The sequence below is a fragment of the Puntigrus tetrazona genome, chromosome 15 (assembly GCF_018831695.1).
Source record: "Puntigrus tetrazona isolate hp1 chromosome 15, ASM1883169v1, whole genome shotgun sequence".
Classification (NCBI taxonomy): domain Eukaryota; kingdom Metazoa; phylum Chordata; class Actinopteri; order Cypriniformes; family Cyprinidae; genus Puntigrus; species Puntigrus tetrazona.
The window spans coordinates 18,330,523-18,358,403 of record NC_056713.1 but is presented as its reverse complement, the minus strand read 5'-3'; the positions used below and the strand labels follow the sequence as shown (position 1 = coordinate 18,358,403).

Below are 27,881 nucleotides of genomic sequence, written 5' to 3'. Positions count from 1 at the left end.
AAATTAGAATTGAATTGGACACATCCTACAGGAACTTCAATTGGAATTTGAAATAGAATGACATCTATCCATCTATCCATCTATCTATCCATCTATCTATCTATCCATCTATCTATCTATCTATCTATCTATCTATCTATCTATCTATCTATCTATCTATCTATCTATCTATCTATCTATCTATCTATCTATCTATCTGTCTGTTCTGTCTTATTGAGTGCATCGACAAATAGTCAGCTTTTACTACATCTACATGTCCTCAATAAACCCAAAAAGAAAATATTGCTGTCTTGCATTGCAAACGTGTCTTGGAAAACATATAAGTTGGGCTGCCGGTTCTTCTGAACACACCCTCAAATTCTCACCTGCCATTCTCACACAACTCCCAGAGCCCCAGACACGCAAACTATGCCCCGCCGTTCCGTGAGCCGCGATCACGTGACCTGTCCGGCAGGAAACAGCTGCCAGTCATGCTGGTGAGAATGCCCTGCAGCGCTGTCCTGATGGGCAGCATTGTGAAGAACTGCCGAAATATCCCACTTGATATGTTCCATAATTCCCCTCTCAACCCCACCTACAATACACACCTGAAGTTACTCCACCAATAGTGTGTGCATTCAACTGTACAGCGAATAACGAAAAACAGGTCTCTGGGCACCCCGGGGCTAAGACTAGCACATTTTTGCATGGCAGCTACATTGACATGGAGGACAGATTTATTAGAATCTAATGATTATTTCCTTTTTGATGGACAGGTGGCTGATAGAAAAGGGAAGCCGTCTCGCTCGCAGCTATTAATTGGCGCGTGCTAATGCGAAGCCATCATACGCTAGACCCGCACCCAGCACACCCGCGCCAACTCTCTGCTGCGATAGCGCGTTATTCCACTTCTTTTGTGCAGCTTTGACAGGAAATTAGATGAAGTGTCTCTAACGGATCTTTTCGAGTGGGCTAGTGAGGTAGAGCGGAGAACTGACAGCAAACATAATTACCTGAGTTTTGCAAATCTCTTGTTATGAATGTCTGATTGTTCAAGCGAACGTAATTCTAGTTGACTGGACTTGCATTCACACAATTATCTCGTAGAATATGAATCCCTGTGTATCAGTCAAATATTTCTTATGAGTTGTTTATCATTTTTACACATTAGAACATGTAGTATATAAATATATAAGTTCAGTTATACATTGGGTTGCCAGTTCTTTTCTCTATAAGTGTACGTATTTTTGAATGCATAAATTATAATGCCTAATGCTTTTATTTATTAAAATAAAAATAATTAGAGTTTTGTTCAAACACCTGGGAGAATTCCCATAAGTTTCATAATTTCAACTTTTGCACAAAATTTTTTTGAGCTAGGCAACGATTAATTGCACGATTAATTGCATCCAAAAAAAAATTGTTTATATAATATATAAAGTGTTTTTACTGTGTTTATGTATATATAAATACACACACATAATTAGATGTGTGTAATTATAATTATAATTTTTTTTATAATTAGAGAGAACCGGGGCTAAAGTAACAAAGCTATTTTCTCGGAGCCCTAACTATATTTGCATTCCAGACAGCACATTCAGCACGCAACCCTTAACGGAGCTGCCGAATATCACGTGATTTCGTCCTTGTTTCCCGCAGTTGTGTCAAAAAACTCTACATATGTGCTCTAAGTAAATTACTGAAGTGGTAATTTACTAATTAAATTTATTTATAATTTTTTTCTAATCACAATTTGTATTTCTCATTTCATGTGACACAGTAATGATCAATCGGCATGATATTTAGTGTTGTAACGCATCCCCAAGTTTTTCAGTATATAAAAGAAAATTGAGTTTAAATGTCAGGAGGTTCTGTCTGGACGAATGTAACACTTGTTGCTTTTGTCTGCTAATGTATTGTTCATAGTGTTACTTTTGACCCACCTCTGTGTTACTTTCGTCCCTGCTGATGGGGTTGAAAGTACCAATGCACAATTTACTTTCAAAGAAACTATACTCTACATTAATACTAAATGCCACCTGGTACTAACTGACTTACTGACAAAAATGTATATATACCTACATACACACATGTACACACACATATACATATATTACCAGTTATTACATATCATATACATATAAACATTAATAATACTTTTACTTTTACTTATTAATATAGTTTTCATTTTATAATAAAGTGTACAATTTCAGTTAGTTGGGTTGCCAGTTGTCTCTCAAAGGTTCTGCATGTATCCATGTATTTACTTACTTATTTCTGAACATTTTCCTGAATAAATTTGCAGTCCTGTATGGTGAAACTTAAAAACAAAAGGCATTGCATTACACCCAGCCTTCCAGCAGTTTACCAGCTCACCGCAGAGAAGTGCATTATGGGTAACGCCGAATGGGCTTGCTAAAAACCGTGCTGCATTTGCTCTCAGAGATGCCATATCTGTTTTTTCTCCTCTCTGCCACCATCCCCATCCGCTTCCTCTGTGCTCGGCAAGTGTTTTTCGGAGCCGCATCTGCTTTGTTTTGACTTGCGGGGAGCTTGATTGCATTAGACCGAAGCTGCACATTGTGCTCTCGCAGGCTGACGAGGCCAGTGAAAACAAGTGCTACTCCTCCTGACAGCACACTGCCGGCACACACATCCTTAATGCAATTTTCTCTGATATATGAAATACAGAATGAGCGTCTCCAGGGGAGGTAGTGCAGATTGCACCAAATGACGGCACTCTGGCGCGATGCTATGGATAAATGACTGGCTTATCTTTTGAACATGAGAGAGTAGCCCACTGAATGATAATTGTTCTTGAGGCTGTAGTCTGTGTTCAGCAAAATGAGGTAACCTGAGCAGAGGAGGACTTGTTTTAAATGTTGTTTTGTGGTTAGCTGTCATTATGTTTCACGAGCTCCACAAAGCAGACCTGTCAGAAGCAGTTTTTTGCTATTTTATACCAGAAGTCTTTTTGACAAAGTTCATTTTAGCTGCTGCCCATACCGCTGGAGCTACATGATTAGAGCGTGAGTAAACTATAATGACAGCGTATTTATAAATTGTCTCATGGTACTTGTTTTAATTTCCGAAAGCGCAGGCAACGGTTGCATTCGTAAAGACAAAATGACAAACACATCCAGTGCGATTATCTTAAACTTACAGCGTAATGCTAGACTCAAAGCCTGCATTTATATTGTTCCAGCTCATTAGTAGAATAAATCTTTGCATCTTCTTTTACATAGTATTTAAAATGTGACAGCCGTTATATATAGCTTAACCCAGTCAAATGCTTTTCTTTTATAGTGAACAAATGGATGCTTTTTTGCGGCATCTTAAATCGTATTGTCTCTTATATGGCAAATGGCTTTTTAATTAGCAGCTAATTATCTTATTGAACACATATTGTCCCTGCACAGGTGTCTCTGAGGGTTTGATTTAATTAGGTCACAAGGGATGTGTTCATATTCCTCATTAAATACTTGAGTAATATGTGTGATGTGTATATGCATTGGCAACCTTTATTTTGTATATATATATATATATATATATATATATATATATATATATATATATATATATATATATATATATATATATATATGCATCCTAATTATAATTTATGAATAAAAATTAACACATTTTCAGAGATCACATAGCCATAGAGTTTATTAGTTGCTATTTTTTTATGTATTTATGTGTGTGGGTTCATAGAAAGCACAATAAATGTAAGAAAAGTGTCTACTTTTAAGATTTTAGAAAAGTTTTTGAAGAACAAAATGCTAAATTTTTAAAAAATAATGTTACATTGTAATTGAGTGTAAAACAATATTTATGTAATAGATAAATATTGAGAGAATAAATAGATTTTTGTTATAAATATAAAAACAGTTATACTGAATAACATTGTAGTGGGCGTTTTCTGTAAATCAAAAACAAAAACAAAATTGCAATTAAATTAAACCGAAAAGTATTTATTTATATAAATAAATAAATAAATAAATCTAATCTTTTAATGAGGGTGTCTATGCTTTTGTCCAGTCAAATCATATGGTTTAAATATTTTTGACTTATGTCCAAGATCAAAAATTCCCTTTGTAGTCCCAGGAGTTTTTCTTTCTTTTTTTGACATAACTAGTATTGTGAGTTGCTTTTTAAATGTTTTTTATCGGCTGCCCTGCTTTCACTATTAGCATCTGTTGCGGGGTGTTTCCTTCAGATAGCTTGGGGAAAGGGAGTCTGGAAAGCCTTAAATTTACACCAAGTCCTGTTTTTTATTTAAGACCAATTCCCTACAGGGTCTTGCGTAAGACAATTACATGGTTCTTTGTTCACCCTGTTAAGTGCACTGAGCATGTCATTGAACTTTGAATAGGAAATAGTAAATTGCTAGATGGCTAGTGCGGTTAGCATAGATGTTTTTCTTTTTTCCCTTTTGATTTTTTCCCCAAAAAAGCACAGTAGCAGCCTTTGCTTTAAGACTTGTTAAAACAGCAATGCAGGTAAAAAATTTAGAAAGTGCATTTTTGTTTTTAAACTCCTCTTTCAGAGCATTAGCTTCTCCAGAATTCGTCATAGTGCAGTTTTAAAATGACTATATCTGCACAACTGAAAACAAAGACGGACAGTTTTGCTGGTATTTGACACAGCGCTGGAAAACATTTGTGTTGCCTGTCTGTTCCACAGCTGCTGTGCTGAACCAGGCAAGCACTCCGTGTCATGCCAAGCACAATATTTCCTCGCTTAAGTGGGTCTTTTTGCTGCTATGAGATGGACTCATCTTGCAGCCAGCACCGGTCCCACTCAGAAGGTTTTTACAGTGTGCTAGACTTCCTGTGGCTGCTCACCCAATCACGGTCAGCCCAAGACGTCACATGGCAGGTCATTATCAGCTCATAAATCTCAGCAGATCTCCATAAACTTCTCTTTCATTCGCCCCAACCGTGCTAACATCGGCGTGGATGGTCATTAAAAAGGAAGGGAATGAAAGGCAGCGGGGTTGAGAAACAGGTTTGAAGTTACTTTGCCAAAGCGCGATCCAAGCAGGCTCAGATCTTTCTGGAAAAAACAGCAAATGACGAATTTATTTGTTGTTATTATCCTCTGCATTAAACCGTGTAGCACTGTTTCCTTTCTATTCAAAAATGCCAGATATATCTCGGCTCTAAGAGCTATTTGTTATGACATTGCTCTGTTATTTATGCCATGCTTTGAGTCTAGACAAATTTCCCACACTGCTCTAAACAACCAAACGCTCTCCCACGCTCACACTAGGGGAGTATTGATCTCCCTCTAGGGCCGGCGCTGTCCTCCTCGTCAATAACACGTAGTATATTAATATTGACTGCCCGAGTACCTGCGCGGCCTGTTGATTGAAAAGCTATGGAGGCCAATTTGTTGCAATCTAAAAGTTTCTTAATTGAGTGATGACTTCTTATTTTGTTTCAAATTGGCTGGTCTTCATGAGCTAATTTAAAGAAATGCTTTACTTGGTCACAGTTTTCATGCAAATGTAATTGTAATGCAAAAACTAATTTCTTCTATTGTAAAATAAAATATTTTGGTCATTACAAGTAAAGCTTATAATTTTGTGATTGTGTGTTCATGTGTTTAGGTTAAGGTCAGAAATGTATATATATATATATATGTATATATATATATGTATATATATATATATATATATATATATATATGTGTGTGTGTGTGTATAATGTATGTATAAACAATATATATAATATAATTATGCAGTTGGTTGCCAATAACTTACTGTAGATTTGTATTTTATCTAATTTATTGGCAACATTTTGTTCAAATATAAATGAACATTACACATAAACAAGTCTTTATCTTTACAAAACTGCCCCATGCAAAGCATTCTGGGAGCCAGATATCCTCATCAACCTTTTTCATTTTTTTTATTTTGTATTTATTTGTTCCTGTAAATCTAAAGACTTTTTAATGTTTAATGCTAATTTATCTTTGAACAGTTCTACAGCATCCAGCTGCCAGCTTTTTTATAGTGTACATAATAAATACACACAGTACACACATATTATGTACACAAAAACTTTTATGTTGGACGTAATTAATCACGATTAATCATTGCAGAGCACTAATATATATATATATATATATATATATACACATATACATATATGTATACATACATGCAAACACACATATGTACATATATATGTGTGTGCGTGTGTTTGTGCTTATGTATATGTGTATATATATTTGTTTTTTGTTTTTCTTTTTTGGACTGCTGCTAACTGCTATAGGGCTGATATTTTGTGTGTTTACATGCAGTGAGCAAATGTAAAAAGTTGTTTTTATCATTGGGGGAGCCACACAGATGTTCTTTTATAAATGTTACCCTGAGAAGCAATTACAGTCCGAATAGCGCTTATGATGTAGTTGGATACATCCACTGTCTAAGTTTGACTTTCAGCCATTACTAGATTTAGAGAAGAGAGACTGTTACAAATTGTTTATGTTGTACGATGACAGGTTTATCAACATCCGTATGTGCGCGAAAGAGAGGGATAGCGAAATTCCAGGGCTCCGAATGCCAGTATGAATGTTTACTCTAGACATTGTGCAGGATTTTCTAGAGTGGTTTAACAGCAGAAGGATGGTCAAGGCAGAGCAATGCGGACGTACAGGGTGTAAATCAGGTCAGACAGGGTTAAGCCAGGCTAGATTACTCGCTGTCTTTAGCGGAGACCTTTCAGATTGCCTTACACACACATAAACACAGACGTGCAGGCAGATAACTCCTGTACAGATGGATTTTTACAGGCGCACGAGAAACGATCTTCTACTTCTTGTATTGCGTATTTGTTCTCTTGAAAATAGAAATTTGGTAACACTTTAGCATAGGGACCAATTCTGTAACTTTAAAAACAAGTTTAAAAGTGCATTTATAAGAGAAATAATGTTTTGGTCTATAAACGAATCATTCAGGCTTGATCTTTTTAGTCTGGGTCTCCATGCTGAAACATTCAAGCTTACTTTATGTGTACATGTTTGTATGCCCTGCATTTTTAAATTCATGCACCAGGCCCAGGCTAAGAGTACCTCAAACAAGGATTACACAGGATTGTAATGCTGCGTGACAGACGAACCTCAAGAAAAATCCACTAGTTTCTCCTCGAGGAGTTCTGCTCAGCCTTCTCCATCAAACATTCATGAAGATACACATACACACCGATGCACGCAAAGCTCTCAGCTCCGCAGATGTAATGTGCGCTATAAGTCTTTTTTATGTGACGGTTGGTTATCGTTCGTGTATAGAAAGCGCACGGAATGAGAACAACATGGCTTCTGTCAGCGTAACAGTTTGTGTTAAATGGCATGTTGTCGTTCTTGCGCGATTAAAACTAATCACTAGATTTCGAAAAATGAAAGTGCACTAAATATTGCTTGTGTTTCTTAAATAGATGCACGAAACAAAACAAAAATGCAAAATGCATGTCAAGATGGACAAACTTCCTGATTTTTTTTTTTCCCCTATCTGTGTGTTCCCTCAGCCAATCGGAGCGCTGAACCCAAAGCGTGCTGTATTCTACGCCGAGCGCTATGAATCATGGGATGAGGAAACTCCACCCTGCCACTACACAACCCACTATTCCACCGCAGCCTCCACCCTCCACTGGCTTGTCCGAATCGTAAGTCTCGTTGATTGGATGGATACAAGGAATTTGATATCTTCAACATCTGGGAAGTACATAGTTTTACTGGATAGTTAACTGAGCTGAGCTGCTTCTGGATCATATTATGGCCTCTATGTTTAATCATATCATACAAGTGTGTTTTCAACGAGAGGAAGTTTAAATATGTCACCAGTTTTTGAATATTCTAACGATTATAATGTAGATACGGAGACCTGTTTATGACCCTTTTTTACAATGTGTAATATAAGTTTTATGTGTAATATAGAGGTCATAAGGGTCATTTCTTTACAATTTAGAGAGTTTTATACAATTTATGTATGTATGGTTTGACAGGATACGACAATCCATACAACTTTGACATACAACTATGAAAAGGTGTTCAAATGAAGTTAATAGCAATGCATATTACTAATCAGAAATTAGGTTTTGATATAGTTACAGGAGGAAATTTACTAAATATCTTCATGGAACATACTTAATACCCTAATGATTGTTTGACGTTAAAGAAAATGTGCTATTGCTACAAAGATACCTGTTCTACTCATTTTGTGATCATGGTTACATATGTATGTCCTCAGTTGATAAAGTTTAAGCACAAATACCCCACAGATCATTTATTATGTTATTTTGAAAATGGCCCTTGAGTGAAAACAGAAATGCTTGTCTCTTTAAATGCAAATGAGCTGCTGCTCCCCGCCTCCTTTTCCAGAACAGGGCTGTGTCTTTACAGCTCATATGTCATACATTTACAGATTAAAGAGTTAGTTGGGGAAGTTACCCCAAAATGAAAATTTTGCCATTACTTACCTACCCTCGTGTCATTCTAAACCCGTAAGATTTTTGGATATTTTTGATGAAATCTTCGTAGACCACAACACAACTAAAATAACATAATTTACTCGACCATTCTTCTTTTGGATTAATTTTAGAGATTTAAGAACGCGTTTGACGTAATCAGCGATGTGTACATTCAAGGAGAAATGTACATTTTAAATTAGTAAACTATGTAATACATTAGTAAATGTATCATTTACATTTCTTCAATACTAATACTGGTACTGATACTCTTTATCGATACTGGTTTTATAGATACTGTTATTGATACTACTCTATAATTTGCTGCAAAAAGATTTTCAAGTTTTTTTATTACAGTTGAACTTTATAGCAGCTTACAAATACCTCTTAGCAAACAGAATTAGGTGCATAAAGCACATTTTTAAATAAAAAGGCCATTCAGAGAGAGAAAGTGATAGACAGAGCTTCTTAGCTACCAAAGGCTCTTACCCAAAAAGAAATTACTGGGTTGTTATTTTTCACATCTTCTTGGTTGGTAGATGCACCGGGGGCCCAATTAGAGCACATTAAAGGAGTATATATTATGTGATACCATGCAAAAATGTAATATTTTTCAAAATATAAATGGAAATGATGCTGTCAAGAGTGTACATAAAACATTCCAATACTGTAACCCCGCGCGCTGTTAGTGGATCAAATCACCGTCAGTCAAAGCGCACGTTAGCGCGTCCTTTCACCACACACGTGAATCAACCCCTACATCTCAATCCACGAGCTTGATGTTCCGCTACAGAGAGCCGGTGAGTGGATTTCACAGGCTGGTAAACAGGCATATGTGAAAAAGAAGTCAAAAACCTCTGCGTAATGATTTACAGGCTGGTACGTGACAGCTTTATGCCTCTCAGACAGCAGCAGAGCGCTGGGAAACATGTCCATCATTGTCTCCTGCTAACGTCCTCACTTGCCCTGAGTCTCCAAGCGCTGATCTAGGACAAATGGACTGGTAGACACACACAAAAAAGCCCAGATCACCACAGAATATGAAGTTGTTCCTAAGGTTGAGAGGAGATTGGGTTTGAGCATATCCTGAAGCTTACGTTTTTTCAATATTTGTTACATCATATGACTATGTTGTACTAGTCTACAACGATAAATAATGCACTGTTGTGTTTTATTACATAATTCGATTTTTCAACCGCATAAACATTTTATGCCAGAGCTCAAATCAGTCACGCAGAATGTTTGGATTTGATACTTGTTTTTGTGTCAGACTTGATGATGAATGCAATCTAAACCAAGTGTAGTTTGTTTACAAAGCAATTTGTGTACGTGATTTGATTGAAAAGCCATTAAAGCTCATTATTTTAAAAGACCTCTTTTAATGAGGAATTCGTCTATCCGTCTTGCGAGGAAAAAAATTAAAACGCATAATGAAAACGTAGTAACGGGCTCTTCCAAGGCGGCCCCGTAGCGTTGGTGATGATGATTTGGCAGCTCTCACACCAGGCTTGACTGAGACTGTAGACACCATCATCTTTTCCTCTGGCTGATCCAGCATCTCCATGTCAACTCCTCGTACTGCCAGCCCAGACTGATGACCCTGAATCTGCCAATTAGAGCCGGAGCTGAGCTCCTCAGCCAACAGGCCATATAATTAACTCCGCCTCGGGCACTGTTACAGAAAATGAGAGGACAAAAAAAACCTTCCACAAACTCTTCATAATCTGACAGATGAGTCCCTACATTGAGATGTTTGTGCAAACGGAACGTTTCCCAGAGCAGCGGAGAAGGACTCCATCACGAGATTGAATCCAATTACCATAGAAATGAATGTAGATGAATTTACTTTTTTTATTCCACTGATGTTTTGGGCACTGAATAGCATTAGCGCTTCGCAAACCAGTGCAGATTTGTCTAAACAAGCGACTAATTAGCAGTCAGAACCATGTGACGCGTTGTTTTCACACATTTGGAAAGATGTTTTTGAGCTTATTTGGGTCAATAAAAGTGACAGTGTTGTTTTGTGTGTACTCAATTGCAGGAGCCTTTCACTACATTCTTCCTGAACGCCAACGGCAACAAGTTTGATCACCCAAACCGCACTTTCTCTGGCATCGCCCGCTCGTGGAGGCACTGCCAGCGTGATACTGCAGATGTAAAGGTAATCAGATATTATTTTTTTGTATATTGTAGTCTCTAAATGGGCTCGGAAAGTAGTCATTAGTGCCTGACTGTTATAGGCGCATCATTACTATCTGCAATTGTGAGAAATCGAATAAACAAACTTCTTTTACATTCAATCAAATAACTGAAATTGGTATCATCCAGCTCCCAAAAAACTAACAGGGTTTCGTTGTTTTGATTTGCAGTGACATGTAGTTCCTGTAGCATTCTTTTTCCAGTTGTGTGTGTGTAGGTTTATTTTTTTGTGAAATTAAGATTTTTCTTCATAAGCATCGTTCAGCATGCACATATTTCACAGAGGCATCACTTCATCACCGTAATGGTTGTTCCCCGTTGCCTTCGTTCCATTTCAGCCCCTCTCTGCGGCTCAGCAAGCGCACTCGAGCTGACCTAAAAGTGTCATACTTTTCCAGCACACTCTGTGACGGGTTAGCTTCGCCCCAGGCAATTAATAAAGCATTAATGACAAAAGCTATTTAAAATGTAGTCTTTTATGTAAAGGCAGGGCTTTTTACTACCCCGGGCTGGGGAACAGCATCCAACAACACGAGGTGCAGGCGATATGCACGGCAAACGAGCGGCTGTACAGGGAAACGCTGGATATGTTAGCAAATACAGGCCTCTCGGAGCCACTGCAGTGTCTGTGTGGATCATGTTAAACACATTTAATGGTCACCAATTTGTAAGGACAGAAAATAGGGATTTTTTTGTCTTTTCTTGTGGAGCATGAGGTGATTTTTATTATGTATGAGCAGCATGAATTTGATCATAAGAGACTTGCTTTGTAGGAATATTTTCATAGGTTTTAACAATCTGCAGTAACTATCCAAATCACTAAACTCTTTCACACACACACACACACACACACACACACACACACACACACACACACACACACACACACACACACACACCCACACCCACACACACAACACACACTCATTTTTTGCTTAGTTTTTTTTTCTTGGTGTATTTTCATATAATTTTTTTAATTATACAGAATAGTAGTAGTAGTAATAATAATAAGAATTATTACCATATATATATATATATATATATATATATATATATATATATATATATATATATATATATATATATATATAATTTATTTATTTATTATTATTATTATTATTATTATTATTATATCTGTGTAATATTATTATATGGTATATAGATATTTTATTTTATACAAAATAGATAATACTTAAGAAAAAATATATAAAATATATTTAATATTTTTCATATCTCTAATATATACTTGCACACACATTGATATATAAAAACTGTCTAAAAAGATATATATGTTAATTAACTGATTCATATATATATATATATATAAGATTATAATTTGATATATTTATGTGTGTGTGTGTGTGTACTTTTTTTTTATGGCCTTATTGTCCTTTAGTACTGTTGCAGTGGCTTTCGGTTCATTCTGCATCATTTCACCCTAAACTTACTCATTACTCTCAGTTCTCTCTGTGATAATCCCATGCAACAGAAAACAGCTAAATAACAGCATTAAAAGAGCAAATCAAAGTTCACTGACCATTTGGTCTTTCCAGACCACTGTCTCAGCACTGGTCTTTTCTTATAAAGGTCATTATGCTGTATCATTGATCTAGTCCTCTTCTAAATCTATGTATATGTACACATCTGTCAATACATATTGTAGTTAGATATCCCATGCCAGTTTGACATCGCTTTATAATTTTCAAGGCATCAGAATATGCTTTCAAGTATTGTCTCAACATCCAGCAAGTGATCAGCTCAGCGCTCTGGCCTCCTGCTAAGAGCAGAAGAGTAACCTTCCCTCCAATCGTCACCGGTTTCTCAATAATCTGTTGGCGGTGCTCTGTCTGAAGGAGTGGGATGAGGCAGTCGTGCCCGGTGACAGCTCTCCAGGAGGGTGTCATTAGGGCGAACGGTGTAAAGCTGAAGAGACTGAGTGTGATTGACTTGTCAGCCCATTATGAGGCTGTAGAGGAATTATTGGCTCACGAGCGAAGCGGGCTGAGGACGTGGATCACGATGCTAGCAGCCCAAACTGTTCGCGACTGAGTAACTGTCTGCAAACTTTATAAACCAAACCTCCTGCGAGAGTAGAGATGGAGCTCTGTCCAATTTTGATTGCCACCCTCGGGTTATGTTTACACTTGACTTTGCTTTTTGGTACCGTCGAGATGCATTAGTTATGAATGAGTTATTGTGTGATGAAAATGAATCTTCTTAACGTTTTACATTTACACAAAACGTCAAAACTAGATTGCGCTGTCGACGCTGGACTTGTCTGGTGGAATGCACCTTAAGGTGACAGACGTCTGATTTCTATTTTAGATTTTATTTTAGCACTGCAGAGCTACTTCTGCTATTGTATGATTCTCATCCGTCTGAAATAAGATGATGTTATTATAAACATCATATCTGATATGTTTTTGCTGTAGATTTTATTTGTTGTACACACCAGTGAAAAATATTTTTTTCTGAATTCTCACCAAGCCTGCATCTATTTGATCCAAAAATACAGCAAAAGCAGTGATATTGTGAAAGAATTGAAATGACTGAAAATGTTTTCTATTTGATTTTATTTCAATTTTTTTTTTTATTTGATTTGATTTTAAAATGTAAGTTATTCCTGTGACCAAAACTAAATTTTCAGCGTCATTACACCAGTCTTCAGTGTCAAGTGAGGCTTCAGAAATCATTCTAATATGTTGATTTGCCATTCAGTAGTATTTTAGTATTATTTTTATCAATATTTAAAACAGTAATATTTTTCAGGATTTTTTTGATGAATCCCCCAACCAAAAAAAATGTTTAAATACCTTCTGAGCCTTCTGTCTTGGTCAGAAGGTAAGTCTCATTTAAATGTACTTTTGAATTATAACATTTTAGTGTTCTGATATTAATGTTACTACTGCTGTAAAATGGATCATAATAGATTAACATGATAATAAGTATTGATAATAACTGTGACTCTGTTAGCGAATGTTCAGCAATGACATACAGCTTTAAATCCTCCTGTTCGGACAGTTTATTGGTGGACTACAATGTAGACATGAGGTTAGCATTTTGGAGCTGTCTGCTGTGATAGAAATCTGAGACATTCTGAAGGATTACTGAAATATTGAGGCTTAACGCTCATAAAAGAGAGTGTATTTTTAAATACTGACCCTAAAGCAAAAGCACGCTGTGTTTTATTGTAGGCATACTGTTTCTTGTGACCCTGCATGTGAAAGACTTTTGTTTTATGGCTCTTTAAAGAACTCTCTTATACACACCAAGGGGACTTGGTTAAACAGCTTGTGGTTAAAACAGACGCTATATAACAGCAACTCGAATCCAAAACAGCAGCATTGGGGAGAAAACATTCAACCTGTCAGGTTCAGATGTGAGCAGGCAGAATGAGGTCTTAAATGATTTTAAATGGTTTTAAAGGTTCTTCAAAGGCAAGGGCTTTTGAGTGACACTAAACGGGGAGGAGGTCACATTCCTCGTGTGCACATGCCCCAATGTACAGAGGCGTCTCTCACAGGGAATTATGGGTAATTTGCACTGATATGGCATTGAGAATCGAGAAGAATTGGGAACGTGGCAGCTGTAGTGAACAAGAGACTATAAGGGTCAGAGAAGCACAAAAAATTAAGCAAAAAATTAATTATGCCTTGGAACGATGAAAGCTGTTGTAGTATTTGTGTATTTAAACTTCTAGAACCATCTGTAATAATCCATAATGACAATGCAACACTTTTAAAATAAAAAATAATGGTAGTTTTATCAGTCCAATCCATATATAGACGTTTTTTTATATTTAAGCATTACGCTTGCCTCTGTTATTTCGAATCATGGTTACTCAACCAAAATTTCAGTTTAGCCTCTGTCCACAACAAAAGCAGACCTGCTTCACGTACTTCAACAAATACAACTGATTCATCCATCAGCTCACTTCAAACATTGATAAAGTTTTCTGTCATCTCTCATGTTTCCTTTGTATTTTCGTCCTCCCCCATCTTCGTGCGTTTGCCACATTCCCACACTCTTTGAGTGTTTTTAAATGTACTCTGATGGTCCTTCACTGGTCTCCCGGGGTCGTTTTCCATGGCCGTCTGAAACATTGCCAACATTTTGATTAATTGAACTTCAAAACATGCGATGTTGAAAGCATTGGTATTTTTGCGTGTGCATATTAACTCCCCGTTTCCTATATCACTATATCTATGTGTTTTTGGATTTGATTTTGAGCTCGTTCTTTCCCTCCTGTCCTCTTCTCCCTCCTCGTCACCTCACAGGAGTTGATCCCTGAGTTCTACTACCTGCCGGAGATGTTTGTGAACAGTAATGGCTACTGTCTGGGTGACAGGGATGACGGTGTCCCTGTTTGTGATGTAGAACTACCAGCCTGGGCAAAGAAACCTGAGGACTTTGTCAGGATCAACCGGATGGTAAGTCTAACTCACTACAAAACCACAACAGCTCTCTTCATCACATGTCCTGAACACAATCTGCACATCCTGGATTCTGTCATTCACACAGTTTGTACAATAGGGGAGTTCAGTGAGCCTTTCCCAGCTCAGAGCCCTCTGCTGACCATCTCTCTCTTCTGTTTAGATTTGGGAATATTAGAAACTATTCAGATTGGGATTCTTGTACATTTCCTCTAAATAGTTTTTTTCCCTTACATTGTGTGAGCCAAAATTATAAAAAAAACAATATGCCAAACATCATTAGGATATTAATTAAATAGCATGTCCCTTGAAGATATTTTGTCTATTTCCTACAGTAAATATGGCTAAATTAAATTTTTGATAAGCAATATGCATTACTAAGGACATCTTTAAAGGCAGTTTTCTCATTATTTAGATGTTTTGCATCCTCAGATTCTCTTTAAATAGATCTATATCTCAAACAAATAGTGTCCTATACTAACAAACCACACATCAATAGAAAGCTTATTTATGGGGTTTTTTTTACCCGTATGACTGGTTTTGTGGTCCAGGGTCACAATTCTGTTGATACCTTTAAGAAAGAATTACTTTGAAAAAAAAAATGTTTTCATTCATTGAAAAGAAGTCTTTTATTCCAACCAAGGCTGCTTTTATTTAATCAAAAATTATAAATTTTATTTAATAAAACATTATAATTTAAACTACCTTTTGTTCTTTATTTACTCATGCTTTATATTTTAGTGAAAACTGTAACGTGTTTTTTAAAGATTAAAAATTAAAATATATTTTATTGTCTGTACTTTAAAATTTTGTCAATTTAATGCATCCTTGCTAAATAAAAGTATTAATTTCTTTAAAGAAAATGTGTTTGTGAGCTAATATGATTCATTTTTAATACATATTCATTAAGATGCCCATGCAAATAAGCCACATAAAAAATGGGGACTTGTAGTCCAGTAATGTCATATCGCTTTGCTAACTATATTACATCCACTGATGTAATGTCTGAACAGAATCTGCAGAATCTTAAATTCTTAATCTAGTATTTAATCTGTAATCCATTTCCTTCTGCCTCTTCCCCTGAGATCGCACTGATTCGTTCAAATGAACCAGCATCCCGGTCCTCTGCAGGCCTGGGTGTGCTGTTTTTCCACAGTGAAGGTCGTAATGTAGTGCACTGCTCGATACTAATGTAATCTACCGCTGACCTGAATGATGTCACTGAGGACAGGCCTGGCCACTGTCCCTTATAATGTTACCCTAATGCTGGCTTCATCAATCATGATTTGGCTCGCAGCAGACAGGATGTGTGTGTGTGTCCACCAATTCCTGTAGACTGTGATGGGCTCGAAATTGTGTTCTGTCTCTTATAATGGCTGTATCATACACACATACTCATAAAAATGAGAGAACCGCATGGGGAAAGATGGGAATTGTATGTGCAGTGTTCATAATGCCACTGATTGTGTATCAGAAAAGTATTATAGGATGTGCTGTGGCCCTTGCAGCCTGAGGAGAAAGTGTGTGTGTGTGTGCACCACAGGAAACACACTTGACCTTTTCAGATGCAGTGACAGTGCTGGAGTGTGTATGTGTGTGTGTGTGTGTGTCTTGTGGAGGTGACCTTTCCTCCGGCCTCTTTTTTTTCCACTGATTTAACACATTCAGCTATTGAGACACACGTACTCGCACCTACACATGCACATATCCAAAGATCACACAAGTAGCTGTCTGTTAAAGTGAGATTTCTTTAAGAAAGGGCTTGAGGATGTCAAAACACCTCAGACGCATCAAACTGTACGACACAAGCCTTGAATGGTGCACAATCTGTTCAGGTCCCACCGCTTGGTTTCCTATGTCTGGTAAAACTCAGATTTTTGAGGCCCATAATACAAGTTTAACACAAGCTGGTGTAAATAAAATATTTACTTCTGGTCTGGTTTTAAAGAAATAGAAAAAGTGTAGTAAGTTCTGGGTTTCATGTTATGTGGTCATATTTTATTTTTCTGTTGTATTTTATTGTGTTGTTATTTTATTTTTTGATTCACTAAAAACAACTCTTAAAAATCATTTATTCAGGAAATTAAGTCATGTTTTAGTTTCAGATTTAAAAAAAAAAAAAAAAAAGTCACTGGTTCTGAATACTGATTCATTTTAGTTTTACATTTAAAGAGATAAATGTTTCACTAATTCATACATATTAGTAAGTCTTCCCAGACCAGAACCAGGAAAGAAACATTAAATAATCATAATAGTACATCTGGTGTTCTGCATTTCAAATCTTCTAAAGCAAAATGATAACGTTTTGTGAGGAACGTATTGAAATTTAGTTGACTATTTTCTAAAAAGCATATTCTTTTAATAGCTTTCAAATCTCAATTGAGGTGGATCTCATTCGATTTCATTGACGTCAAACATGCCATGACATATCACGACAAACCATGTTTGATTATTTATCTTGCTATATTTTCAGTTCATTCTGTAAAATATCTTCCTTTGTGATCCACAGCCAGTGTCGCCAAGTCCATGGTTTTCCCAAAATTGATCTATTTTAACACCGTTGCCGTGGGTTATTTTTCATGGCCACGAGTGGAATTAATCCCAATAATGTCACATTTAGCCCAGGGAATCTGAATTGTACCGGTGGAACCCTGCCAAAAAAAATATACATTTTACCTCTCAGAATGCAGACCTCCCCCGAAACACGACTGGGCCAGTTTAGCACTTAGACAGGTTTTGTTGTAAAAACCTGGCAACCCTGTCCACAGCGGAAAGAAAATTTCATATTTCATACACTAAACATGCAGGAATACCAACACAAATATCCAGTTTCGACAAATATTAATTTGATTTTGTGGTCAGTTTTTAATGTAGTTCTTTGCTTTGTCGCGTTAAATGTTAGGTTGGTTGAAAAGCACATACATTTTTAAACAGGCTATGGCTCGATTTTGTCCTTAGATCTTGTCCTTTATTTTTCTCTTTCTGCTGCTCTTTCTCTCTGTCTCATTTAATCCCCTCTTTCTCTCCTTGTCTTTGTGCTCCCTTCCTCTCTCTCCGTTCCCCTCCTGCCATTTCTTCCTTTCTTTCTTTCACTTAGTGTTCCCATCTTTGCATGTGTCACTTTCGATTGTAATGACATGCCCTGGGGGGAACTCAGCCCCTGCGCTCCACGGCTTGCTCTGTTGGTAATAGCTGTTATTTCTGATGTGAGAGTGAGTGTGTAAATTCCAGCAGCGGTGCCCTGGGTGTGTTTGTGTGTGTGAGAGGGAGAAAAAAAAAAAAGTGTGTATTTGTGTGCCACTCTGTGTTATCTCAGTATCCCTTTGTTATCTCAGTATGTCAGTTTTTGATGGGATTTGATAACTATAATAAAGCGTTTCTGTGCATCTTTAAGTGTTAACAGCAGTATTCAGGCCTGTACCGGAATAGAATGGTGTTTTGAATTTATTAATGATCTTAGTTAATGGTCGAAAATAAAAGAGAATGAAAAATAATAGTCTGGTACCATAAACACCCAGTTTATAGTACCTGCAGTAAGTGAGGATAAAATAATTGTATTACTATTAACTATTAAATAACTATTGAAATGTATAAAAACAATATGGACGTACAAATTACTAATACTAATACAAATGACCCCAAACATGACAAAATAGCTAACATTATATATTACTTTCCCAGCTAGTACATTTATGTAAAAAAAACATAGTTTTTTTATATAAATGCAGTTTTTCCGAACTATGACATTTATATAATAAAGGAATAGTTCATCCAAAAATGAAAATTCTGTCAACATTTACTCACCCTCGAGTAGTTTCAGATCTGTGTGTTTCTTTGTTGTTCCAAACACAAAGGAATATATTTTAAAAATGTTTGTAACCAGGCTGTTTTGGGTCACCATAGACTCCCATGGTATTTTTTTCCCTACTATGGAAGTCAATGGTGACCAAAGCAGCCTGGTTACAAACATTTTTTAAAATATCTTCCTTTGTTTTTGGCAGAACATAGAAACTCATACAGATTTGAAACTACTCGAGGGTGAGTAAATGATGACAGAATGACAGATGACAGATTTACATTTTTGGGTGAACTATTCCCAAGTATATATTTATGCATGATATAAATTATATGAATATAAATACATATATGTAAATACATGTAAATGTTTTCAAAATATAATGTGTGTGTGTGTGTGTGTGTGTGTGTGTGTGTGTGTGTGTGTTTATATATACATAATATACACACAACACACATATATTATGTAAACAAAAATATATTTTGGATGCAATTAATCACGATTAATCATTTGCCAATGCAAATTTCTAAGTGTCCAAATAGGTTCACTGTGTTGTATGTTGTTGAATTGGTTAAATGTTAGCGTTAAGTCTATCATATTTTACTGAATGAGAAATGTTACATTATTTTTAACTTATTTATTTACATTTTGGATGTTTATGTGGCCATTGCAGTCAGCTGAATGGAGAAGCGTCTCGCCACGGGTGTGTGTTTATCTGTGCATGTGTGTACGTCTGTGCGTCTGTGTGTGTTTGTGTTCATGTTGTGTATGTGTACCTTTCACCTCTAATTGCCCCGCTCTCTTTGACAGGCCCTGGAAAGCGAGTTTGTGTCGTGTCAGCTGCACCAGTGGATTGACCTTATTTTTGGCTACAAGCAACGTGGGCCCGAGGCGGCACGCGCCCTCAACGTCTTTCACCACCTGACCTACGAGGGCTCCGTCAACCTCGACAGCCTCGCCAGTGATCCCCCGATGCGCGAGGTAGGTCGCCATGGTGCCGTTGCCATGAAAACAGCAACAGGCTTTCAGAATTTGCGCCTAACATCTCTTTTTTTATGCAATTGGAACTGTGTCAGAAAAGGGTAAAACTCTTTATAAATGTCACCACTAGATGGACCGCTGTCTATGCTCACGTTTTATAGCTAAATAGTGCGGGGTGATTTGAAACTGATACATTTGCAGTTAGCTTTTCTTTTAAGGATTCTAGATGCAACAGGTTTAAAAACGAAGATTTGCAATATTAGCATTCGTCAACCGCCGTTCAGGCATGAATGAACCCAGTTTCAGTTGAATATCTGACTGCCAGTACATGTCATTCAGATCTTGCCATGCAAATATGTCCTCTGGGAAAGAGAAACTCAGACTGCTTACTCGTGTGCTTTGGATCGTCTACAAAGTAAAAATTAGCAGCCCTAAATCTGTAGCTACAGAAAAATACTTCACTTAAAGGTACTGTTGATAATGTCTGTGCCATTAAAGGCATCAGACAGATTTCTGAAAGTGGTTTTTGCTCATGCAAAGTCACCATCACATGCTAAGTCTCTGCTATTTTGAGCCCTCATTAATGTACTTTTTTAGTTTTACCTGTTTTATTATCCATCATGCAAAAAATTATAAATTCTGATATATAGCAGTAGTAGCAATCTTTTCCGCAATGAACCACATATGTCCATAGCATAAATAGTGCACAAGTGAGCATTACTGCAGTATTATTTGTACATGTGTGTGTGTATATATATATATATATATATATATATATATATATATATATATATATATGCAATAATATATATTAGTGCTCAAATGATTAATCTCATCCAAAGTAAAAGTTTTTCTTCATATATGTGTGTTTCCTTCATATATGTGCATAGATTTCAATATATATTTAATATGTAATAATATATACACTTTTATCCAAAGCAAATGAGGACAATATACATATAGTGTATGCAATTATTGTATTTAATACGGCTTATATTTTTAATTTTCCAGTTTAATTATTTATTTTAAGTTTACTTGTCATATGTATTTAACTTTAATTGATTTGATTTAGTAATTTTGTACTTTAAATTAACCTTATTTTAGTTAGCTGCCAATTTTTGGCTTTTCAGTTTTCAGTTTCAGGAAAACAAAATGTAAAAGTTTTGGTTTTAAGGACTCAAAAAAAAAAAAAAAACTAGAGTTAAAAAAAGAAATAGAGCAGTACTTATTTATTGTCCGGTAACCTACCAAAATTGAATTAATCAAGCCATTACAATGTAAATCAATGTTATTGATTTTCCACACAATACTCTTCATTGACTGGTGGAAGTTTCGAAAATGACTTAATTGTGTTTGTGGATATGACTCCAGTTGAACAGCAGCAGCTGGTAGGCAGCGTGTTTGCAGCCGTATGTACCCCATTCCTCCCTCCCTTCCTCCTCTTTTTCTCGCTCACATTCCCTCTATCTCTCCCGCTCCCTGTGATACCCACCATCTGCTGTCTGCAAAACAAGTCATTTATATACTGTCACTTCCAGGACTGCCTTTATTTGTCAAGTGACCACTATGCAAATCACTCACGAAACAGGGGGGCTAATTATCAAACAATATGGAGAAAGCTTTACTTTTCATCATTCGGCTCTACATTCCAGACAATAGCAATTATGTTTCTTTCATGTGGCCGCGTTCTTCACAAGCAGTCCAGAGCAATGGTAGCTGACAGCAAGGTTTGTTAGCCTCGGAAGAGCCAGAAAACCTGCTTTTATTTGTCAGTCCTAGAGATTGAGAAGCCTTTATGTTCCATGCTGTATATTAATAAAGTCTATATTGCTTTTTATGTCATCTAAACACCCGGCATTCAGACACTTGAGGAAAGATGACCTCAACTTGACTCGATAAATGCATGAAGGAGTTTTTGCTAGTTAACCAATGGCCCTTGAGCTCGAAACATTAAAGGAATAACCTCACAGACGAAATCTACTGACCTCAAGTGTGCTAAATTCTCTACCGTTTCTCAACCGGAGATGGAGGACAGCTCATGGTATCTCGCTCAGAAATGTGACCGTCACCTTCAGGCTATTGATTCATTCTCCAGTGACAGGTGCATCCACAGCTCTGACATTAAGCACTGCAATTACTGCCTTAAAATGTCAAACTCTGGAGTTAAGGGTCAGAACTCGTTCCAGAGTCAAATCAAAATGGCAGCGGTTGATGATGGAGTCACTGGACTCTTGTTGGCAGGGTTGTGTCACGAGAAAAACAACGTTTACGGATGAAGAACATGCCAGATTTGGATCACATGTAAACATAATGGCACTGCTTGTGAATTATTATCCGTCGCTAATAAGCATTTTAATTTTACGCATGTCAGTGTAAGAAAAGACGAGAGTAAGGTGCACCTGTGTTTAAAATAACAGACGTAATTATTATTATTATTACTGATTACACTATTAATGTTATATTTTAGTACATTAGTATAGTCTGTTTGTATTTATTTTAATATGATTATTAATACAGATCTGATTAATGATGATTAATTTTGAATCATTAATGATTAAGTTTTTGTTTACATAATATATGTATGTGTGCTGTTAATTTATTCTGTATATATAAATGCACACACATACAGTATATATGCATTTATAAATATTATATTTTATATTTTATTATATATAAATATATTATGTAAACAAAATATTTTTCTTAAATATATACATGAATGTGCTTGTATTTATATATGCATAATAAACATGAACAGTGCACACTCATATTATGTGCACAAAAATAGTTTGGAATGTGTGGCACAAATTATTATAAATTAATTTTTTTTTTTTTTTTTTTTGATGGTTATTTATTTTAGTTATATTTAAAGTCTACAATGATAATTTTTTTCTGTATATAGTACCTTTTTGCAGTCTGTTAATATTAATAAAATATCATTATTAATTTATTTATTTTAATAAACTTTCTTGGATCTTTTTTTTAGTCTTTTTTTATTGTTATTGGATGCCATTTTTTAACTGGATGCCAAATGATTCATGCTGATTTGGCTTAGAATCAAAAATGAGTGTGAATAGCTTTGCGGTGAGAACTTGTTTGTGAAATGAAGTTTTTACCTCATCCGCCTTGCTGTCAACATGTTTTAAGGCGCTTTATTCTACGCAGGCCTGCATGAACACATAAAAGGCCTACCTTTTAGATTCAGGTGTTTTAGCTTTTCTCTTTTTTTTTTACATTCCATCACTACACTCACAACCTAAAAAATACTTATGGTTTTCTAAGAGCCAAAGATGAGCATCAGAGCTTTGACATCTTCCCGACCCAAGGAGGGAGCTGTGATTGACATGTCACAGGTTATGATGGATGTTTTATGTCCATCTGAGCGTGGCAGATTATACCTCTGACAATCAGTGTACGGCTTATGCAAGAGGTGTTTCTTATCAGCCGTAAAGAGCAGGGGCTTAACCTGGATTATAGTAATGAACTGTCAGTTAAGGGTTACAGATTTCTGTTAGTGATAAAGTGTTTTCACTGCGAGTCTGTTGGCAACATTGATATGACTTAAAGGATGTGCTCCTCATATACTGTAACCTTAGCTGGAGCTTTGACTCTAGACATGGATGTGTAACAAGGTGCAGTTGTTACAAATGCAGGATGTTTTTCTGGACATTACATACTAGATCAAAACAAAAGAAAACCAAAAAAATTATTGTAATATTAAAAATGTTAAATATAGTGTTGTCGCATGATTAATCATGATTAATAGCATCCAGAACAAAATGTTTTTTATATATATATATATATATATATATATATATTTATATCGTGGTTGTATGAAATATATTACTGTTTCCATGAAAATATTAAGCAGCAAAACATTGATAATTGATGACAAGGGAACGTATTAGAATGAATATGACACCGAAGACTGAACAAACGACCGCTAAACATTCAGTTTTGCCAGGAATAAATTACTTTAAAGTATATTAATATGGAGAACAGTTATTCTACAATTAATGTAATTTTTACTGTGTTTATGATCCAATAAATACAGCCTTGAATGTAAGTAACTTCGTTACATTAAAAAAATTAAAAACACTCCAAAATCGTCCTGACCCCAGAGTGTTGAGCGATACTGTGTATATATTGTTCTTGATACGATACCTTTTATATTCATATTTCTGGACTTTTAGGAGGAATTTTCCCTTCTTTTTTGTCCTCACTGTTGGAAGGCAGAAATATAGTGATCCTTTCCACATGGCTGCCTGTTTCTCTCAGATCTTCAGATCAGATTACATTATTTGAGCAGACATCGTGACCCCTGTTCCTGAGTCGAACCTAAAATAACTATAATGTGAGCGCATTATTATTTGACAGACAGCATCGTAAAGGAGCACAGACTGACATTTAATTGTTACCAAATGTGATTGCACTGAGTCGTGAGAGCTCTGCTTGTGTCGAATTTGCCACCAGGGTCAGGCCAAGATGATATCATTTAAGTTTGATGATCTGTTCCCGTTTGAAGTATTGCAGTGAGAACTGCTTTCCTCAGTTCCTCGCATCTCGGCTGCACTAATGATTGTTATTCTGCAGGTTTGTTTCACTGCTTTTAACGTGCTTTGAAGTCATCATTTGAAACATCATTCGCACACCATTTTAATTCTGTAAGTGAAATAGGATATTTATTTTGAACAAATTCAGACTTATGTAAATAAAAAAAACAAGATTAGAAGTCATGTAATATTTAGTGATTAATTACAATTAATTGCAAAAAACTTTTTGTGTATATATATATATATATATATATATATATATATATATATGTATATATGTATATATGTATATATATATGTATATATGTATATATGTATATATATATGTATATATGTATATATGTATATATATATGTATATATATATGTATATATGTATATATGTATATATATATGTATATATGTATATATATATATATATATATATATATATATATATATATATATATATATATATATATATATATATATATATATGTATATATATATATATATATATATATATATATATATATATGTATATGTATATATATATATATATATACATATACATATATATATATATACATATATATATATATACACACATATGTGTGTGTGTGTGTGTGTGTGTGTGTGTGTATATGTAGACACTTATATGTATGTGTGTGTGTGTGTCTATTGTGTATATTTATTGTGTATATATAAATGTAAAAATATCTACTTAAGCATAACCTATTTATATTTATATATATATATATATATATATATATATATATATATATATATATATATATATATATATATATATATATATATATATATATATAGGACATACACAACACATGCATATATTATGTATATAACAAAACCTTATTTTTTTTTATTATCATTACTTTTATTAATAGTAAATATATTACACATTTCTTTAAACTTCTATGAGAAAAATTGCGAATGCAACATTAAAATCTTTCAATTTAGAGTTTTGAATTCAGAATGGCTCAAATTATATTTGTGTAAAGTACAAAAAAAGTCTTGTCTACAGAATATATCTAAACATTCTAAAATCAAGACTTGCTTGATTCACTTGAAAAGTAGAAATATATATAAATATATTTTTTCTTCTCCCTCTCTCTCTCTCACACACACTCTCCTTCCCTTTTTTAAAAAATATCCTGTTTTCTTTTCTTATTCCACTGGCAGATATTTTTGTCATAGTTTTTAAAATAAAATCACTTAGTTTTTTTTCAGACATAATATCTTAAGTATATTTGTATTTCTTTATTTATTGGAATTTTTACCGGACGTACTAAGAAAGAAAATTTTCGCAGTGCAGATCATGTGACAAGTTGAACATGCAGATCTGGCCGGTGTGGTGACATGGATAAAGCAGACGTTTGATCTGACACAAGCGTCCAGGCTTCAGAGCGCTGAGGGAGAGCTGTTCTGTTAGACTGTGGGAGGCGCTCCACGCGGGAAGGAAAGATTGATGGGATCAGAGCCTCAGAACAGCCGAGGGGAGCTTGTAGGTGTCTGTCAATGCTACCGTGCACAGTGGCACACACGCACACTCTCCACATGCACACGCACACACACACACACACACACAAACAAACACAAACATACAGCCTATCAATAACCAACACGCGGCGACATGCGTCTGTCAGCGTTACATAACGTGAGGGATGTGTGCGGAGTGAGGGATGAATGGGTTTCTGTCCTTTCTTTATTGATTTTTGACTCTTCATCTGTGTTTATGGCTCATATCACATAAAAGGCAAAACATAAATCTTATTGTATAGCAGCTCAGGTCAACTTTTTGAAATGGTTTGAGTTTGTAAGATTTTTAAAATGTGTATAAAAGTTTCTCACCAATCTTGCATGTATTTGACCAAAAATGCTGCAATTTGAAATAACTATTTTCTTTGTGAAGATATATTAAACTGTTTTTTAGCAGTTATTACTCCAGTCTTCAGTATCGCATGATCTTTTAGAAATCATTCAATTTAGCTGTACAGGGTTGTACGTGTTTTTTATTACTATCAGTGTTGAAACAGATGTGATACTTTATTCATGTTTTTTTGATGAATAGCATCTCAAAAGTACATAACATTTTATATAAATGCTTGTATTAATCTAACGATTAATCCAAAATAACTGTTTTTGTTTACTCAAAGATATACACATGGTATATATTTTCAAAAGCACATATTTGCATTAATATAATTAATATTTTTTAAATACATATTTTTCTTAAATATACATATTCATGTTTCTTCAGATTTTTTTCATTTGGATAAAGCACCTAGTAAATGCCTAAATATTAATGACATCATAATGATTTATAAGTGTGCTTTGGACTCAAAAAAGGATGTTATCATTCACATTATGTCAGTGGTGGATGGAGTACTAAGAAATTGCACTCAAGTAAAAGTATTGCTGCTTAAAGAATCATTTAATTCAGTACAAGTAAAAGCACAAATAGAAATGTGACTCAAATAAGAGTAAAAAAGTAGTCTGCTGGAAAAACTACTCAAGTAACTGTGTTACAAAGTACTTTTATCTATTTTTACCCAAAATGAGATGATGTGAGCATTATGGACCATATGTACCATAATATGTATTTCACAAGTTAGAGCCAGGAAATCCCTTATATGGACAAATGCATCAGATATCACTATAGCTGAATAACATGGAAGACAAACAATTGGGTTTTTTCTGAATCACTTTGATAAGAAGAAACTTGTAAAGACAGAAGTTAACCCTTTCAAACAAGAGTGGTGTTATATGGTGATTTTGGAGCAAAACATGATATTAATCTTAAATTGTCATGTTTGACACTATAAGGGTGTAGCCATCAAATTTGAATTCTGTCTAAATAATATGCCAATAACCAATCACTTGAACTCTATAATATTTTTTCTGTATTTTCCTAATGACAATTATACGATTGGTTTATACAAACGCAGGCAAAATAGTTCCTATATTGCAATAAATGTTACATCGATAGCACTGCATTATTCATGTACTATATTTATTACCTGGAAATGATTTAATATGACCTTCTATAGCTAAAGTGATAGTGGTATGCCTTTGCCCATGTTAGGTATTTCCTGCACGTTGTAAGTTGTTCTATATAAGTTCTACTATACTGTTTTCGAGTAGGAATGAAACACTGCATGAGAGTGTTAAGCACTCACATTGTCTCATTTTGAATAAATATATCGTGGCATATGTATATACACATACAATCTTGTTTCTTGAACATGTGCTCACACATCCATGCATGCACACTGGAAAAAGCGATTTTAAATGTATCTGATTGACTGAAATAAGAGTGCATGTATTTTGATGTGCCTCTGGCTAATCGATGAACCATGATTTATTATTTATTATTTATTTATATTATTTATTATTTTAGCTTCCTACATTTAGTTTAACTACACTGTTAAAGAGAGTTACCACACTGTTACCATTCAACTGAACTGTGT

The 27,881-nt window shown here is 35.2% G+C and overlaps 1 protein-coding gene across 16 annotated transcripts in view; it reads left to right on the top strand.

The window, feature by feature from the left end:
* Window positions 1-27,881, top strand: part of nbeab (neurobeachin b) — a 242,452-nt gene that overhangs the window by 199,629 nt on the left and 14,942 nt on the right. For all 16 annotated transcript variants that reach the window (XM_043258653.1, XM_043258656.1, XM_043258668.1 and 13 more), the window contains 4 exons: window positions 7,512-7,649; window positions 10,492-10,611; window positions 14,927-15,079; window positions 19,689-19,859. In XM_043258653.1, the coding sequence (XP_043114588.1) occupies window positions 7,512-7,649; window positions 10,492-10,611; window positions 14,927-15,079; window positions 19,689-19,859 (582 nt within the window). The remainder of the gene's footprint in view (window positions 1-7,511; window positions 7,650-10,491; window positions 10,612-14,926; window positions 15,080-19,688; window positions 19,860-27,881) is intronic.